This window comes from Struthio camelus, chromosome 3, assembly GCF_040807025.1.
Source record: "Struthio camelus isolate bStrCam1 chromosome 3, bStrCam1.hap1, whole genome shotgun sequence".
In the NCBI taxonomy this organism is placed as follows: domain Eukaryota; kingdom Metazoa; phylum Chordata; class Aves; order Struthioniformes; family Struthionidae; genus Struthio; species Struthio camelus.
In genome coordinates this window covers 55,989,928-56,010,268 of record NC_090944.1, presented here as the reverse complement: position 1 = coordinate 56,010,268, position 20,341 = coordinate 55,989,928, and the positions used below count along the sequence as shown (strand labels likewise).

The following is a 20,341-nucleotide window of genomic DNA, read 5'->3' as shown; positions in this document are numbered from 1 at the left end:
ATATCTCCAGGGAAGGAGACTCCACCACCTCTCTGGGCAACCTGGTCCAATGCTCTGTCACCCTCACAGTGAGGAACTTTTTTCTCAGGTTCAGATGGAACTTCCTGTGGTTCAGTTTCTGCCCATTGCCTCTTGTCCTGTTGCTGGGCACCACGGAGAAGAGGCTGGCCTCATCCTCTTGACACTCCCCCTTCAGATACTTGTACACGTTGATGAGATCGCCTCTCAGTCTTCTCTTCTCCAGACTGAGGAGGCCGAGCTCTTGCAGTCTTTCTTCATAGGGGAGGTGCTCCAGCCCTCTAATCATCTTGGTAGCCCTCCGCTGGACTGTCTCCAGTAGTGCCATGTCTCTCTTGTCCTGGGGAGCCCAGAACTGGACCCAGCACTCCAGGGGAGGCCTCCCCAGGGCTGAGTAGAGGGGCAGGATCACCTCCCTCCACCTGCTGGCAACACTCTTCCTTATGTAGCTCAGGATACCATTGGCCCTCCTGGCCACAAGGGTGTATTGCTGGCCCATGCTTAACTTGCTGACGTCCACCAGGACTCCCAAGTCCTTCTCTGCAGAGCTGCTTTCCAGCAGGTCAACCCCCAGCCTGGACTGGTGCCTGGGGTTATTCCTGCCTACGTGCAGGACCTTGCACTTGCCTTTGTTGAACTGCAGTAGGTTCCTCTCCGCCCACCTCTCCAGCCTGTCCAGGTCCCTCTGAATGGCAGCACAGCCCTCTGGTGTGTCAGCCACTCCCCCCAGTTTAGGATCATCAGCAAACTTGCTGAGGGTGCACTCTGTCCCTTCCTCCAGGTCACTGATGAATACATTGAACAAGACTGGACCCAGGACTGACCGCTGGGGGACACCACTAGCCACAGGCCTCCAACTTGACTCTGCGCCATTCACCACAACCCTCTGAGCTCGGCCATCCAGCCAGTTCTCAAGCCACCTCACCCTCCACTCGTCTAGCCCACACTTCCTGAGCTTACCTAGGAGGATGTGATGGGAGACAGTGTCCAAAGCCTTGCTGAAGTCCAGGCAGACAACAGCCACTGCTCTGCCCTCATCTACCCAGCCAGTCATTCCATCAGAGAAGGCTATCAGATTGGTCAAGCATGTTTTCCCTTTGGTGAATCCATGCTGACTACTCCTGATCACCTTCTGGTCCTCCAGATGCTTAGTGAGGACCTCCAGGAGGAGCTGTTCCATCGCCTTTCCAGGGCTGGAGGTGATGCTGACAGGCCTGTAGTTTCCTGGCTCCTCCTTCTTGCCCTTTTGGAAGACTGGGGTGACATTGGCTTTCTTCCAGCCCTCAGGTATCTCTCCTGATCTCCAGGACCTTTCCAAGATGATGGAGAGTGGCCTAGCGATAACATCCGCCAGCTCCCTCAGCACTCGTGGGTGCATCCCATCGGGGCCCATGGATTTATGGATGTCAGGTTTGGACAAAAGATCTCTAACCTGATCCTCCTCTACCAAGGGAGAGTCTTCCTTTCTCCAGCCTTCCTCTCTTGTCTCCAAGGTCTGGAATTCCTGAGGGCTGGCCTTAGCAGTGAACACTGAAACAAAGGCAGCATTCAATAACTCTGCCTTCTCTGTATCCTTCGTCACCAGGGCACCCGCCCCATTCAGCAGCGGGCCCACGTTTTCCCTAGTCTTCCTTTTGCTATTGATGTATTTGAAGAAGGCCTTCTTGTTGTCCTTGACATCCCTTGCCAGATTTAATTCCAACTGGGCTTTAGCCTTCCTTGTCGCATCCCTGCACACTCTGACAACGTCCCTGTATTCCTCCCCAGTGGCCTGTCCCCTTTTCCACATTCTGTACACTTCCTTCTTCTGCTGGAGTTTGGCCAGGAGTTCCTTGCTCAGCCATGCAGGTCTCCTGCCCGCTTTGCTCGACTTCTTCCTTAGAGGGATGCACTGCTCTTGAGCCTGGAAGAGGTGATGCTTGAATATGAACCAGCTTTCTTGGACCCCTCTTCCTTCTAGGGCCCTACCCCATGAGATTCCCCTAAGCAGGTCCCTGAAGAGGCCAAAGTCAGCTCTCCTGAAGTCCAGGGTTGCAATCCTACCCATTGCCCTGCTCCCTCCTCGTAGGATCCTGAACTCCACCCTCTCATGGTCACTGCAGCCAAGGCTGCCCCCAACCTTCACATCTCCAACTAGACCTTCTTTGTTCGTTAGTACAAGGTCTAGCATTGCACCTCTCCTCATTGGTGTCTCCACCACCTGAGTCAAGAAATGATCATCAATGCTTTGCAGGAACCTCTTTGACTGTTTGTGCCTAGCTGTGCTGTCTTCCCAGCAGATGTCAGGGTGGTTGAAGTCTCCCATGAGAACCAGGGCCTGTGATCGTGAGGCTACTTCCAGCTGTCGGTAGAAAGCCTCATCGATGACTTCCTCCTGGTCAGGTGGCCTGTAGTAGACCCCCACAACAGTGTCACCCATGTTACCCTGCCCTTTAATCCTTACCCATAGGCTCTCCACTTGCTCTTCATCCACCCTGAGGCAGAGCTCCATACATTCTAGCTGCTCCCTCACATAAAGAGCAACTCCACCACCTCGCCTTCCTGGCCTGTCTTTCCTAAAAAGCACGTAGCCATCCATGACAGCATCCCAGTCATGTGAACTATCCCACCGTGTCTCTGTCACTGCAATGAGATCACGGCCCTGCGACTACACACAGATCTCTAACTCTTCCTGTTTATTCCCCATGCTGCGTGCATTGGTATACAGGCATTTCAGAGAGCCAGTATTTCTTATTTACTTTTTGCTAGTTAAACCAAACTTTCTTTAATCTTCACAGACAAATTTTTAATAGCTTTCCATGTTAGACAATAGACTCTTCTTACTAAGTGAGACAAAATTTGTTTCATTTTCATTCCTCCAACACTGATGCTTTTCCACTTTTGTTCCTTCCCTTCATCTCCAATCCCGCTCTCATAAATGCTGGATTTCATTTTTGTGTTAGGACATTTCATGCAAGTAAGGGCTAACTTTTGCAAGATTTTGAGTCCCCTGAAAACACACTGAGACAGAAAACATTGAGGTCACTGAGCTAGTCTTCCAGAGCTGATTCCTTACTTTTAATAAAGTACAATATCCTATTTTTTTATAACTTAACCTGATTTTTAAGCCATAGTAGAGGAGGAAATATGAAAGACAAAATTATCATCTTAAACAGAATCAATATTAAAAAAAGGATTATGCTCCACTGCAAATATTTATCTTTACTACAACATTTTGCATACCTGGAATTAGAACTATCATACTAGTAGCTACTTACAGTATAATAGATTTGAGTACTGTACAGTATTGACCTTTAGCACCTTAAATCATCTAAACATTAAACTAGCTTTACTTTAAATCACTTTTTAGACCAAATTACAGTAAGTTAATAATGCTAAATCAGGACATTTATGATAGGCAGTATCTAAACAGTACACAAAGAAATTAATACCATATATATATATATATGTATATATTCACCATAGTGAACAAATGAAAATTAAAACAAGAGTGTAAATTTTGCTCTCAGCCCCTTTGATCCTATGCTAGTATTTGGTTGCTGAATGTTTCATTATTAGGTCTATGGTTTGGAGCTTTTTGCTTTGTTCTGTTTTTATGCCATGAATATTCCAAATAAATCCACAACTATATACAAAAAAAGTTTTATTTATAATGTAGTTAGTTCACCCTTTTATGTTTATTTGTAATACACACTTTGTTCCAACTAATACTTCAGGAAGACCTGTTTTCAAATATAAATGCTGTCTTGCCTGCTCTCTCACTGCTTGGCTCTTTACACATAACAAGCTGAGTGTCCCACTTGCTGAAAAAAAAAAAAGACTGAATTAAAGCAGAGTGGGAACAAAAGAAAATGGAAGTCGGGAAAAAGGAAAGTGAGAAAGTAGAACATATTTTACTAGTGACATACCTCCTTAATGAGACTCATAAAGCGGGTCCCAAAGCGCCATGGTTTGTGCCGATTACACTGTAGCGAACTGACAGTCATCTGTGGGAACTGCTGGACAGCCACTGACACGACATGAACTGCATCATACATTAGAGCTGCATCCGTCTGAAATTAGAATGAAATCAGTGCCATGAACAAAAATGAAAGCACATGACAGACCAGCAGTGAGAGGAGGGAAAAAAAAATGTACCACTGCTCATTACATTCTAGGGAGAAAATGATATGACTGCTTGCGTAGCACTGTCAAATACAGCCTTATTCCCAAACCCTGCAACAAAGATATCAGGACATTCAGTCTCAGCTTTTTTCTTTTTAATCTTGAAATAAGGGCCCAATTACCAACTTTTCAGGATCACAGCAGTACACCGGTATCTCTGAAGACTTGTTTGTTATTTTTTAAAAGCAGTATGTTAGGGAGCTATATAAATCACTATATGTGTGTTTGAGTCAAATCGGTTATTCCCATGAGTAAGGAGGAAAAAAAAGTAGATTAGCAAGGTAGCAAGACCTTGTCTAGGAAGGAAAATACACAGGATAAGAAAAGACTAATGTTTTCCTGTTTTAGAATTACAGACTAGATACAATCCCAAAGGTGCTTAACTGATTCATTAATCACTGTTTAGGGTATCAGTTTAAATCCCTAGGACTGACCTAATCAATATCTTCCACAAATTGGAGGCAAATTAGAGTTGGATTGCAATGCACACTCATTTTAATCATTTCCATGTCCCACTCTAAATAAATAAGCTGTTTAGACCCGGTACATGCTTACTAACATTATATTAGCACAGGACTGAGACTAGCTCTCAGTACATGCTGTCACACTGTACGAAAAACATGATGCATCTTTCCTATTCTGTTTGATAAACAGAGGCAAGCCTGGAACCAAAAGTAAGAGAGGACCTTAGACTCATCTGGTGGAAATGAACTCTATGCCATTTGCTCAGCATACCTTGCAGAAAAAGGACCTATTTCCCCTTCTCATTCACATAATTAGTGAGCTGTGAAATTACTTCTTTAATGGATAGGAAACCTGGAGATTACTGCACTTGTCACAACACAATACAACACAATACAAAATGAGCTTATATAGTGCCTTTCATGCAAATGCATCCCAAGACACTTTACAATAAAACTAAACATAAAAATGCAGAAGTGTGCTACCACTATAGGCCATAAGCTATTGTTAAAGGGGAAAATATACTCTTACATGTAAATGGATCTCCCAAGGAGAGATTTCAAAATTTAAATAGAAATGAATCCTAATTTTCTAATAGCCAGTACAATAGGTTTTGATGATCTCACACATCAAGCAGCTTATCCAGAGACTCAGCCAGCAAATCTTTTGCTGCCAAATTATTCATTATCTTTAAGGCATTAAAGTGCTTTTAAGGCAAACTGATATCTGACAAGGAGGCAATGAAACTCTCTGAAGCTGGAATGACATGCTGAGTAAGCATCATAGAACACTTAATATTCTAGTCACTGTACTTAGCAGAAGTTGGAGTCCAGACTGCAATTTTTAAAGAAACTATAAAGTAAGTACAACACATTAATTTGGCTCAGAAATGCAAATAGTGTGTTTTTTTTTTTTATTTATCAGCTTTATTTCTAAAACTGTAGCCTCTGCAACAATGAAAGCAAATTGGAATTGCTGGAAGACTTTAGCACAAGCAGACCATAAAGAAGCAATCAGAAATTCAAAATCAGCATTAACTGATTAATTAGATATAAATTTAGACATATAACTTATACCAATCACCAGCAGGAATCAAGTGGACGTTATGCCAGATGCAGAGCAACATGGCTTTTTGTCAAATTCTTTAAGCCACTGAGCTGGAAATGTGTAGGATGACAAGAGAGTCAACTAAAGTGAAAGCATTAGAAAAGTCACTGAAGGTTTAGAAGTAATCTGAATTCTGATAATATTTTTCATACTTGACTGATGAATATTGCTTCACTGGCAATAACTCTAAATCAGATTGTACTTCTTTTAAGCATGTACAACATATACTAATCATTGGTTAGCATCCGAAAGTCTTACTTGATTTTTAGATGCTACAGGATAAAACCAGTATTTACATAGGCTCAGATTCCACAGTCCTCCTACAGTAAGACTAAGTTACATGTATGCTTAAATGTTTGCACTGAAAAAAGACAGATAGAACCATATGCTAAAATTATATTGGTTTAGTGATTTAATACTGGGCTCACCTCTCTGGGTGCAAAATCACTGATTTAATTGCTAAAATAAAAAAACCCACAGATCTCAGAGAAGAATATAAATACATGTTTGAATTTGCAGGCTGGGGTCCTCTTGGTTGGTCCCTTTACCTTTCATCTGAGAGACAGAAGGAACAATTGGTCTAGCTCTTCACCCTCATGCATTAAGCTTCCTAAGCTTTTTAGTCTTTTGCTGCCCTTTGTACAGCTTTCTTTTCCTTAAGTCACACTAGAGGAACTATGTTTTGTAGTATAGAAAATGCTGCAGGTTTCAGCAATAGACTCTTTAGGGTGCAGGGAAGATCTGTCCCTAATTATATTTTTAGGATTCTTTATCTAAATAGAGATTGGCAGACTGGAAGGAAGAAGAGGTAGGAATTTGGGGAAAATATATTTTTCTTGAATTTCAGATAGGAACCTGCTACAGTGTTGCCATTCACTGATGCACACATAATACAAGAATTTAATCATCTTATTGAAAAATGAATTTCATACTTTCTCATTAACTTGTCTAAACCTTTTAAAGATTATATTTTACTTCACAAATATTTCTTCGTACAGTTTTTGATCTCCTTTTTTTTTCTTTTCACAGTCCTACTTAGTAGAACGCTTTATGATGACTTTTTTGAATTCAGGTAAACTCATCTAAAATACTGCTTATTACACTGTCTCTTGTATGTCTACACACACACACACACACAAAACCCTACAGGAACTACAAAAGCTTTCTATTGAACTGAAATAGAATGAGATCGATTTAGCTGGCAAAGATGTCAGATAACAGATGTCAGTGACCACAAGTCTCTCTTTCACCTGAGTCTGTGACATAGCAAGAAAGATTTTAGCACTCAGAGATAATAACAGCTTATTTTTTTCCTATCACTGCATTTGTGCATTTACAAAATTACCTAGTATACCCTCTCTCCTGGTGACTGAAAGAATTAGTAAAACATGAGGAAAAAATAGCAACTAGATGAATTCTCCAAACCAAAAAGCAGACATTTTCCATCTATTGGTAGAAAAGTGATCTCAGTTACAACGTTATCTCAGCTAGACAGAAAGTATCAATATTTGTGTTTGATTTTTATCCCAAACTCAGCTGGATACCACACATTTCTTCTCAGTACTGTTCTGTCATTCCTTTACCTCTTGTCTTACTGTGGGTGTTGCGTTTGCCTCTTCTAATTACATGTGTTTCTATAATAGCACTAATCACTGGCGAGTTCTATTTGCTAAGTGCTGTCTAACAGATTTCATGCAGACACTCTCATTTCACTGTGGAAGGACTCTTGTGGAGCCAGAGTTAGTGTAGTGAAGCTAAACAGAGTTTATTATTAGAGAAAGAATCTAGTACTTTTCCTCAGAGCTTCTCAGAGGAAGATATGGTCTTTTCCTTCTTCATATCCAACCTCTCCCAAAGAGGTCAAGGGCAAAGGATAAACTCTAACAGGAATATGCTGTGATTTTTGTCACATACTTGTCATGTCTTGGTTAATCAGTATTGTAGTGGAGGATTTTGGTTTTGAGGGGCAGGGTGAAGGACACCAAGGGAATATTTTTTACTGGTTTCCAACTTAGACAGGTGAAGTAGATGCATGAGAAAACCACTATAGCCTGGATCTCAGTCAGGAAGAAATCTTTCCCACATAACGGAACTGACAAGCTGCTTCTCTGCTAAGTTTTTCTGCCCTTCTAGCATCCAAAAGGTATGATTTTTAGTGACCTCAAGCATGGCTGGCAGCTTAGAGAAGAACCAGCTGGCAATGTGAAAACCAAATGAGCAGCTTATGCACTATAGCAGGAGCGTGAGAGTTAGGTCCTTCCCAAAGTGAGAGGAAAGGCTCACAGTCAGATATGTAGATAAATGCAAGATAGTGGCACAGAGGCATCGTGATCTTCACAACCAGCTTCAGACTTACAGTAAGTACATCAGAGTTCATCGATGCCATTTGATACATGACTGAACAAATTTACCAGGTGCTTTTGGAAAAGTCTTTGCCTAATTAACAATTAAGATTAAAAAAAAAGTTGTAGATTCAACATTTAATGATGTTATCAAATCATGACTTGTTTATGCACCTTAACGGCACAAAAGAAATGTTTTTGTATTACATTTCCATTTACCTCCAGCCAGGTACATGAGGATTTGACATACCAATTAACCACTTCACCATTGTTCATATCTGAGCGCTCCAGAATTGTCTCTAAATTGCAAAAAGATACATTCTATTTTTTAAAAAAAATCATTTTTATTATGCATTCATGTCTAACATTAATTTAGGATGAAGGATTTCTAGGCTAATTGTGTTACTTTGTTAGCGAAGTCAGAAGAACCCACTTCTCAAGAAGAATTATGCTTCTCAAGTAGAAAAATTATATTTCAGCTTTCATTATAACAAACTGTAGTCTTCCGTATAATCTACAAATTTTAAAAAATTGAGCTGTTACGTAGGCATGATCTGGAAGAACTTTTAATTACTCAAATACAGATAATTAAAAACAGCTGGAAAGCAGGAAAAAACCTTCAGGTTTTCAATTAAATGTTAAATTAATTTAATTGTTTTCCCCTTAATTAAATTAATCAGTAATAAAAGTTTGCAACGAAATATAATCTTCTGTTTAAAAGGAGGATTGAGAAGTACTTGAAATCACCAAGAAGTTTTCTATGTTGAATGACATATGAAATAAGCCAGTGGAATAGACAAGCTTAATACATTTACTTTTACTTCTTTATTATTCGATCTAATGTGGATCCAAGATATAGAGAAGTCAATTGCAATGTTAGCAGTTTATTTTAATTAGATCAGAAGATTTGGTATTTATAAATCTGTGACACATAGGATCTCATAATTGCAATCTTTATTCTGTTAGTTTTTTTCAGCGACTATGAGGGGTATTTTTCTTGTAGAAAAGGAGCTGCAGAAGTGGACCACTATAACAAAGTTTAAAAAAAAACAGTCAGTTAAGATGTTTTGATATTTAAGAAACAAAATGTTCTGTGCAAAACAAAGCCAAATTTTAAAACATAATATTTTGATTCCTGAGTCAGGTCTATGTGAAAGCTCTTTAACTCACTAAAAACAGCAAGGGAAGCCACTCTGTATACTTCACATCAAGTATGACATTGCACAAGCCAAAATTTTTCACCTGATTGGTAAAATATGCTTATGCTATTCTATTCAAGATACTTCTCTCTTTCTACCTCTAAAAGGTCCAATGCTGCTCTTTGAGAGGAAGCCCCACCGCATTCAAGAGGCCAAACTGCTCAAAGGGTTTTGCCTAGTGTCTGATGGCCACTGGTGTATTCTGATGAACTCTGCACATCAACTAAAATGAGGCTTAAGCTGTTTTCAATCGTGGCTTTATGAGCTACATCAATATGGCATAAAATGGAATCTAAATGCTAGCAAGTGTTTATCTGCATTTGTTTCCTAGGTAACCATGATAAAAGGATTCAGATAAATGCATTAAAGAACACTGTCCTTTTTTTTTTTTTTTTTAATAAAGTCCTTGAAAACATTTAAATCTGTTAAAAGTAATTCACACGGTGTCTTTAAGGTATTATGTTACAACCTATTTCATAATATACTATTGAGATTGATACTGACTGAAAATATGGTACAGAATTTCCATTAGCTACACAGATAGCCATCTCAGACCATAGCATCTAGTACAAATTGACTGCGGTCACTGGTTCAAAATGTTAACATGCTCATTTCATATTGAAACAAGATTACCTCTTTGAACTTCTATTTATCTTATGTATCCTTCTGCTAGTTTAAAGTACATTGGGAATGTTACGTTCTCCCTTTGGTAAAAGGAGAGGAAATACACCAGACAGGATGTGTTCCAAGGAGAACTGAATTTTCCACTGGCCCTTATAGGCAGAATTTTATTTCTTACAAAATAGTAATGCCTTGGATAGAACTGGATGCAAACTCCGCATTTTCCCAACTCCCAAGACTTATTTCTAGTCACTTTTATGGGGAAGGGAGGAGACAGTAGAATTGCAGGGAAGAACAACACTCTGTTTCTTTGGTCTACCAGACTCAGCAAGAAGTGGTACTGGCAGTACAAAGAGTAGACCAGCTTAGTAATAGCCCTTCCCTCCCCAGTAGAATAGCATTTTCTGCAGAAATAACTACATTGTTTAGGATGAACTGAACAATAAGGATTCAGAATGGCCTACTTACTCATTTCAATGCCCTCAACAAAATCCCACAATCAACCTCCTTAGCCAGCTAATAAATAATTTTCCATTGATAATTACTTTTTTTCTTCCTAAAGTTGTTTTAGTGTCTATTAATTTAACACATAATACAAAAGAGTTAATCACAAAACCTTGAATAAATGGCATAGTACATAAATAAACAAAACATTCTCCTTTTTGTTCTGCTTATCGATGCTCCCTCCCAACAACTTTTCATTTTCTTCCTGTATTAGTCTGGTTTTCTACATTATTTTTACTGTGAGTACAGTGAACAAAAGTAGGCCCAAGTGAAGCAATTTTTAAAAATTTTTCTTTTGAAGACTAATTTTATCACACAAGCTAGCTACCTCTTTTCTTTTAAAGAAATCAGGAAAAATATATGAGCACAAAGATATAAGCAAAATCTGACAACACTCGGAAGTCAGGAAGGGGGGACCACTTACAGTGCAGAAGGGCCCTCATTATTAACACTGCCTGTTATTCTTCCTGAAAGCTGTCCTGTTTACTCAGAAAATGACAAAGTTGCCTTTAAAAAAATACTGAAAATAAACTACAGAAACTATCATAGCATACCTACAAAGATAAGCTAAGATGTACTTATAAAAGTCTGTACTTCTGTGTTATAGAGTCTATTTACTGTTGCCTGGTCAGAAAATTACAAGGACCAGATTTTGGACTATGCTAGGACAATGTGAGTTTACCCCACAGAACAAACTAACTGGTGGCATTGGAACTTGTTTTTCCTCAAAATTCTCATACAATTAGGCACCAATACCATTATGCTACTAGAAGCTTGATTTACCCATATCCTCAACCAGCTGCCTCCAAAATTACAGGGTATTTCAAAGCTACACTTAAAACAGCCATTTCCCAGCAAGGTCCAGGAACAGAGACGGGTATTGAAGAAAGTCAATTTTTTTTCACTTTTTCAGGCCTGATATTAAGCAAAGAATGGCTGAATCAGAAGAGAAAGAGAAAGCAGCATCTAACTATTCATGCACTGTACAATGGTAATTTAAACACTAGATCTGAAATATTTTCCCATTTCAGAAATGATTTCTCAGGAAGCATACTAGCAGAATGACAAAACTCCATGAATCTATTTACTGTTATTTTACTTGTGGCCGTTACAGTTTATGGTTAATGGGCCACACATAAATTCCATTGCTTCTGGCTTATGCTCAGTCAATGTTTGAAATGTAGTTCCTAAAATGTTACATTATTTTTATTCAGATGAGAGATAATTTTCTATAATAAGTAATTATAATAATAAAGTGCAAACTGATCATGTTTAAGAATTTCCATGAGGTTCCAGACATACCTATAGCAAAAGAGAACAAGTATAATTTATCAGAAGTATGAAACAAAGTCAAAGTTTTGATTCAACAGACACAAGAATAAAAGGGTTTATGTTTAATCATATAACAAAATATAGGCCAAGGCATATAAAACCTAAAGAACAGTCAGAAAGAAATATGCATATCACAAATATTTTCAGTAATATGAACTATTTGGGACCACATGGCTCTGTGACTATAAGGTACAAGAATGTAATGTCTTTCTCCATATACATACAGCACAGGAAAATTTGAAGATCAAAGTAAATATAGATTTGGTTTTACTCTTTAATGGCTTGGTTTTAATCCTTACTAGTCTACTACTAGACAGAATCAAACTATTTTTAAAAAAATTTTGCATTACTGTAAGGTCATCAATGTCTTAAGAACACTTAAAAGAAAGATGTGAGGGTAAATCATGCCATACTCATTGAACAACCACAAAGTGATTGTCATCATGCCTATCTTCACTGAGGAGCATATAATAATATACACTTAAGCCCCCCTTTTTTTAATCTATAGAGTTATGAATATACAGCTTGACAAAACACAGGTTTCAACGAATGGCTTTACATTTCATATTGTAAACCAGATTCAGGAATAAAGTCCTTCTGGACACCCAGAAAGATTTAGGCAAGAAATTAGCTGTAAAAGTTAAATTCCACCATGCCCTCTCTAACAAGAAAAGATTTTTCTCTAATGGATGTGACCTAAGACATAAGGTATATACACGTATCTGAAAGCTAATGAAATTTTAATGAAAGTCTACAGCAAGCCAATACAGCAAACTAGCTTGGTAGAAAGAGAGACCTTTCCAAGTTAACCTAATGTTAGTAGATCAGGTATCAATTCTTTTTTCTTAAAGATTTCCAATTGTATTTTCTGTTTAGGATACTACAAATAAATGTTTTTATTTTACCTTAACCTGGTTCAGGTTAAGAATGATTTCAGGACAATTAGGTAACAAAAAAAGCATTCATCAACCCAAAATGTGGTAAATCTACATTGGGACAACAAGTCGAAAGTTCACCAAAACATCCTCTTCAGTATGCAGCATATAATCCTGATAGAACTACACAGGCCTGTGGGCAACAGCAACCGAAGGTTCCTTTCAGTGACTCACAGTAACAACGATACTTGTGTAGCATTAGCAACATTGTGGTGTGCACGCTTGGTTTCGAGCGTCTTCAAAAGTCTGGCACACAAGGCTACAGGAATAAAACAAAGTATGGTGAGAAATTCTCTTTTGAAAAATCTTGTCCAATCCTTGGACAGTTGATTAATTAACTTAGTTAAGTAGGTAGGAAATAAATTGGAGAAGAGAGAATCACAACAAAATTTTTCTACTTTTAGGTATTTGGGATGGCAAAGACAATTATGATTGTCTGCTCTGACCTCCTGAATAACTGAAACCGCTGACCTTTACTTAGTTGTTCCATCTTTGTGCCCAGTAACTAGAATTAACAGGACATTGTTTCTACCTCTTTGCCAAGGAGGTTTTACCATCCCCATAGCATGACATCATATGCAGCTGTGACTTACACTACAGTGCTACATCTCTTTATCCTTCCCAAATGAGGAGGAAAAGGATTGTTCATCCAAAAAGTATGCTTCACTTATGGGGACTAAATATCTTTTTCCGTAAAGCCTAACTACAGCTCTCCCTTAATCCTTCTACCTAAATGTACATATATTTGCATATATATAATTTTTTTTTTTAGTGAACTTTAGCGTGCAAAGTGATTTCAGTTTCATGCTGCACACAGAATTAAACCTTGCAGTTTTACAGATATACAAGACTGGTTCTTAAAATAAATGTGTTTGTCCACATGTGCATGTTTCTGTCTGGATCCATCCAATCTAACTTAAGGCACTAAATGAAGATGGCTAAAATGGGAGATCAGTCACTCTATGCTCCTTATGTAGTAAGAGAGATGGATTTTGGCAGAATGTGTTTCAGCTGTCCATTACAGCAGCAGGAATTAGGTACTATTTTAGGGATTGCTCCAGTCCAGCTTTCACAACTGTATTTTTCATGTGCCTGTATAAAACATCATTGTTATACTAGTCAGCATACTATTTCATAGGGGTGTAACAGCCTGGAAGAATATGGCAGAAAAAGGAATCCTCTAACTGAGAAATATGTTAGAAAAGAGACTAAAAAAATACTGTTTCTTCAGCCCTTCAAAATAAAGACTGAGAATAATCGTTCAGGAAAACAGAAAGCAGGAAAGAAAGGAAATCTAAAGAGTGCACAAGTATGGATGCCCTGGCAAAAAGCACAGGCTGGGAACAAGAAGTGTGCACAAAAGAAGGGTGCACAAAAGTGTATTGGAAACATATCACCACCACGGAAGTAAAGTCTTCCTAAATAAGTCAAAATTGAAATTTAAAGATGTAGTTTATTGGCAGAATTATCAGACTCAGCAGTGTAAATGGGACAGCGCCAGTTCAGGTCACTTTTATATTTCTTCCTATCTTACTTTCCCATAGTCTTTTTTGTTGTTGTTTTTGTTTTTAAGTCTACTTGTTTTTTTTCCATTGCAGTGGCAATTAGCTGGGCCTTTCTGCAGTTTCATACTTCCCTTTTTTTCTCATCAGAACGATTGAGCGTTTGTTTCAAAGTGGCAGGTTTTGAACCTGTCACTGAGAAGTACGCCATACAATTAGCTGAAGACCCACCCTCACTCCGAAAAACCCTACATAAACTGTACTGCAGAATATGTTAAATAGAACTGCATGCAAGAAAGGCAGCTATCGAGAGCAAACTTTTTAGATCCTATGATTCATTAGATTTCTTATGTATCTCTAAATAGACATTGATAAAAAAATCATAGCCATTTTCTCTTAAAGATAGATAGAGGGTTAAGGGTTTTTTAGATTTAAAAATGATTAACAATCATTCAACAAACTGCTACACAAGATCATCTACAGAAAATCTTTCAATTAGATGAAGCCTGACAGATGTAGTAGAATGTACACACTTGAAAGACTGAATATATTTCTTCTGCTCCCAGAAAGCTCTCCTATTCCAGGCAATTATAACCAGTGAATGAAATTAAGAAGAAACGGCTTGCAAAACTAGTTCCTCCCCTTATCAGGTAATAAAGTCTATCGCCCCTGAAATCATATCACTTAATTCTCACTTGCTCGCACATCCCACAAAACCATTTTGCTGAGTGAGATTTAATAAATCTCTCTGTCTGGGATTAAATTTTATTGTTTTATGAACTGTTAAATTGCATTGTATGTTTATTAAAGCTGGTGTTTTCTTACTTCTTGACACATTCCCAACTCCACCCTGAGGTACGATTAAACAAATAGTAGAGATTTTGTTTTCACCTCTAAAGTGCATTCCAACTGGGAACAAAATATGAGCAACAGCAAGCCATCAGCAATAAACAACAGGCATTTATTTTTTTTTAAATATCAAAGAACCTGTTAGCATAAACTTTTTTTTAAAAATGGGGTAATATTTCAGATGAATCATCAACACATTAAAATATAGCTGTTAAGAAGATTTTTAACATTTAGCTGCCTAGTGAATTTTAAACAGGGTGTTTGTTTACGTGTATGCAATTTTAAGTAGGAAATGCATTTATGACCAGCAAAACAGAGCAAATTATTTTCCTTCTCATCAAAATATTTGTTTTAACATCAAAGCAAACTAAATGATTTATTCCTACTATTACTGAAAAAGCCATAAGAACAACAAACAAATTTAAAAATACCTCTATTAAAGATATAGTCACATAATTTTTTGGTAAAATGAGATTTTGCATCATATAAAAAAGAAAATAAATGTTTTTCTCTTTTGCCTGAATGTCTAATTTGACCCCCAAATTTCAGAGATATAAGGCAAAGCTGAACATTAAACAATATACAAATTTTGAGAAAATGCCAAGGGAACAAAAGAGCACAAAAAAAGCACAAAAAACATTGCATAGAATAGTGTGACACCACTTTTCTGACCATTACATTGTCGTTACGCAGGAAAGGATATGCATTCTTAATTGACTTAAAAAAAACAAACACATATTTCCTAATATAAATATTTGAAGCATTAGAATTCTTTTTTGTTATCTTCTTCGTCCCAGGAAATAAAGTCAGATTACCATTGTACCCTGAAAAATTGTTTACGGAGCTGAGGAACTCAAGGTGCCTGAAAATGAGTTAGGCAGGTAGCCACCTATAGCAGCTGGATTTTAACTCAGAGGAAAAGAAATTGTCAGAAAACTTGAAATTTTGCCAGCTATTAACACAGGAGATACAGTTAGCAAGTAGCTTTAACACAGTTTTTTTTCTGAACTAAGAACAGCAGCTGTGGTTCGTTGGAAGGCTTGACTTTTGATATGGGATTGGAATATCATTGTTGCAAATAAAATGTGAAGGATTTAGAATACATCCTGAGGCACTCAAGAGAATTTTGAACTAAGTATTGTGACAAGGACACATTGTCATTCACCATCTCTTGTGAAGCAAAAACTTAAGTCTTAGGAGCATGAAGGAAAATTTTAAAAAAGAGAGTAAGTAGAAAGGGTCTGACAATGTTTAGGAATTTATCTTCTGCTTTAATGGTTACATTTGATTAGATGACAGTGTGCTTTCAAAGCTGGTCTCTCTATCCTATGATGTTTGTTGTTCTGATGTAATGTAAACAGTGATTGATTTTCTGAATTTTGTCATCAACTTCTCATTCTCATTATTTTTAAATCAATCATTTATTATACAGCTTATCTGTCCATACTCTGTGCAAGCATTCAGGATAGTGCACTTCATTCCTTGGAAAGAGAAAAATAATCCCTATAAAATTAATTTACATTATATATTATTTATATTTATATACATTCATCTAATTTATGCATTTCCTTACCACATCAGATCCTTCATCACCTTGTAACTTCCATGCTGAATTCCTACTTTTTATAATAAATGTTAATTATTATTAATTTTGAAATTTATATTTTTATAACATGGTGTGAGTAACTCGCATAGAAGAACACTTCCAAATCCCTTTATCTTTCAAAAAGATGCTTTTTGGTATTTATGCAAGTAATTTGTACCTGTTTTTTTTCTCCTTAAGTTTTTCTTATGTTTCTTAAGCTTTTTTTTCTTTAAGTTATTACTACTGTAAAATTTTAATATTTAAATAAAAATTTTCATTTCATCTAAGTCTAGAGGTCTAGTTTTGGAGGTACACTGATTCTAGTTTTACCTTTTTCAAAGCAAGGAAGATGATGTTAATATTTCCATGTAAAATTATACATGTTTCTAAAACCATTAACTGGAATAAACTACTGTTAATTGTATAAAAAATAAAGACAAAACAAAAATAGTTTTATATTGGTATTTTTACAAATTTATTTTCTCTCATTTTCCGCTTCTGGCTAACAAAAGAAATAGACAAGACCATATACAGCATGATTTCTTAAGACCACGGCAATGTCCCAATGTGTGAAAAACTTTGCTAATCCAAGGAGCAAATGACTTTCAATACACCACTTGCGACACTAAAAGCTATGTATCTGCATAAGCATTTGCAGAACTCCACTTATAATAGGCAATTAGATGTGTTATGAAGTTAAGTCTTTATATATTCTTAAAAACACATGTAAATTTTCCAGGTAAAAGCTAATCATCTGAAGTACCTTCTCAACTTTTTTGCTGACCTTTAGAAATTATAGTATTATTTGCTACATTATATCTTGCTTAGAAAAACACATTGCTCTTTTATATATCTTAAGCACAGATAGCAGACACCTACTTACCAAGGTTACAAAAGGCCACTATTTGGTAATCTATTTTCTTTCTTTTATTCTCCTGCTTAGAATCAATATGACTGTGATCGCTGCACCTCCATCAACCAGATCCATAATAAAGAGCTGCCTGATACTATTAAACTAGCTCACTATTTCAGACTTATCACATAACAAGAAAAGTCCCTCTATAATTTAGAGTACATTAAATGTTTTCTTGAGCAATTACGAAAATTCCCTACTCAGCACACACACACACAATAACATGTACAGCAAGAAAGTACACCTGAAAAATCAACTAGGCAATCAACTGAAGAAAGACCTGAAGTTAGAATAATTCAGCTACTAAACATGTGTTTAATATCTGACAAAAAATTAAGAAAGTAATGCTGAGTAAAGAATTAGTCTCTACATATTCTGTTTTTGCATTCTGTAAGTTTCATAATATTTCATGTAGCTAAGATGACAAAAATAAATGTATATTCATGAGTATGAAACAGAGACAAAATTGTCTTTTACTGCTTTCATCAAGCTCCATTTACATTTTCCTACTTTTAGATAGAATTAATGACACAGACTTCAATATCCTCAGCAGAAACATGAATACCTGTGCAGCCTTGTCAAAGTTCATGTTTGCAGAAGAAAACAAATTATCAAGCAATATAAAACATAACTAACCCATAAAAGAGTATATATTTGTTTTGCAACAAAATTCTGCTTTATGTCAGTCAGCCTTGTTAGAAGTTTTATTAAGCTATTCTGTGTGTCTTTGCTAAATTTGTAAATATCTTGCTTTTAGATGAATGCCTCCTTGAAATTAGTAACACCCAAGGAAAAAGGTATTAAAAAAGATTACTGGCCTGTGATGTAGAAAATTGATGTTTTATTTAGATCTAGAAAGGAGATAATAACGGCATCCTTTTTGAAGCAGATACCCATTTTTAGACTCTTTTTTGTCTTCTGTACTTTTTATTGTGTAGTCTTTAGTCCGCTCTCGTGTTATTCCCTGAAAAATACTTGATTTTTACTGCCTGCTTAAGCCAATTTAAATAAGCATATATACATTTTTATACATATATTACTGTGAGATAAGATGTGTCTTATATTTATATATTGTGTCATACGAGTTTCACAAATAAGTGAACATATATCTAGTCATTGTTTTAGAATAACAAAGCTCTATCTATTTTTAATGAAAAAAAATCCAACTCAGACTTGTAAAAGATTCCATGCTATTTTCTGAGGATGTTATATTTTTTCCCAGTTGCATTGCTATCTTCTTAAAGCCAGTGATTTTCTCTAAAAGCAACATCTAATTGTTCTTGTATAATTGAATCAGCTTCTACTTCTGGTTCTAACTCAGTATCGTGCTCCCTGGTGAACCATACTCAAGATGCAGAACTTTTAGGTGTTTAATTAACTTTAACAAGTAAGCATCATAGAAATACCCCATGTTTTTAATTGCTTTCACTAAATAGTTATATAAAGTTTTTCAGACTAGATTGTATACTGAATAGATTGTAGAGAAACAATGCTACCTTATTTACACTACCTTTTCTCTTTTTTACTGTAGTACGTCCACTGCTCACCAAAAGAACCAAAAAACTTTGTTCCTTACAAAAAATTACTTTTGTGATCAAGGAAAATGTAAAAGAAACAATCTTCAGGTCATCTAAAAAGTCAAAACAACACAACAGAAAAAAGAACAAAAAAGAAAATATGTTATCTTAGCTCAGTCTCATCACCTTCATCAATACATGATTTAATAATAGACTGATTTCTTTAGAATAAATGAAAGGGATATCCTGGGAATTACTCAGAAAAATTCTTACGTTTTCCACTATACTCAATATCCAACCACCTATATCATTGCTGTAATGCAAACAACAGAAATGTGTAATAATTGATAATAAATATATTTCAGAGTTTCCTAGATATAAATCTTGATCATTCTCTGCTCTGAAGACAGATTTCCTAAGATTAGAGGTACCAACCAAACGCTCACTCATCCTCTACTCAGAAAATTCCATTGTACTGTATAATCACTTTTGTTTCAGTGAAGTTCACCATTTATTAAGGGTTTCTTTTCACACAAAAAGAAAAATTTATCATGTTATAATGCTAGTTCTGACAATCAAATCACCTTATACATTGCTGACTCCAGCTTTACCATCGGCACAGACAAGGAATTAGACACATCAGACACATTCAGGTAGCTTAAGGTTGTTCTGTTTAAACATGATAGGTATTAACAACAAATTGAACTTATTCACTGACTGAAGGGTTGTGTTCTGATTTGTGACACTGCTTTTCCAGGTCATCCTCTAAAATGGTCCCCTGAAGAAAGCCATTTCAGAATGATTATTATTCAAATAAGCTTGCCCACAAAAACTTACATATTTTAAGTATAGTTTCAAATTATGATGTTTCAGAGAAAGCTAAATAATTTCTAACAGGAACATCAGGTACCTTGGCGCTGAAAGCTTAGCTGAAGTTTAAGTACTCTGAAATCCTTAAATAGCAAAGCTCATAGACGTTCAAAATAAGAATAAAGAAAATAAGGATAGATAAAAATAGATAAACAAAGTAAGGATAAAGAAAATATGATATGGATGTATTTTATGTATATGAAGTTTTAATGGTTTAGAAGTCACCTCCAATAATTCATGCTAGAAAAAAAATCTATATCCAACAGAATCTGTAGCAATATATAAACTCCAAATTCAGATTGTGATCCTTTCTGGAAATTCTGGAACTCTCTTTCTCTAAACATAATTCACGTTCAAAAGGATATTTATATCATAAAGCCAACTGATGGCATATAATTATCACAATTACTAAACCAAAAAT

The 20,341-nt window shown here is 36.5% G+C and overlaps 1 protein-coding gene across 3 annotated transcripts in view; it reads right to left on the bottom strand.

The window, feature by feature from the left end:
* Positions 1–20,341, bottom strand: part of GRIK2 (glutamate ionotropic receptor kainate type subunit 2) — a 424,245-nt gene that overhangs the window by 202,744 nt on the left and 201,160 nt on the right. For all 3 annotated transcript variants that reach the window (XM_068937889.1, XM_068937891.1, XM_068937890.1), the window contains one exon: positions 3,927–4,070. In XM_068937889.1, the coding sequence (XP_068793990.1) occupies positions 3,927–4,070 (144 nt within the window). The remainder of the gene's footprint in view (positions 1–3,926; positions 4,071–20,341) is intronic.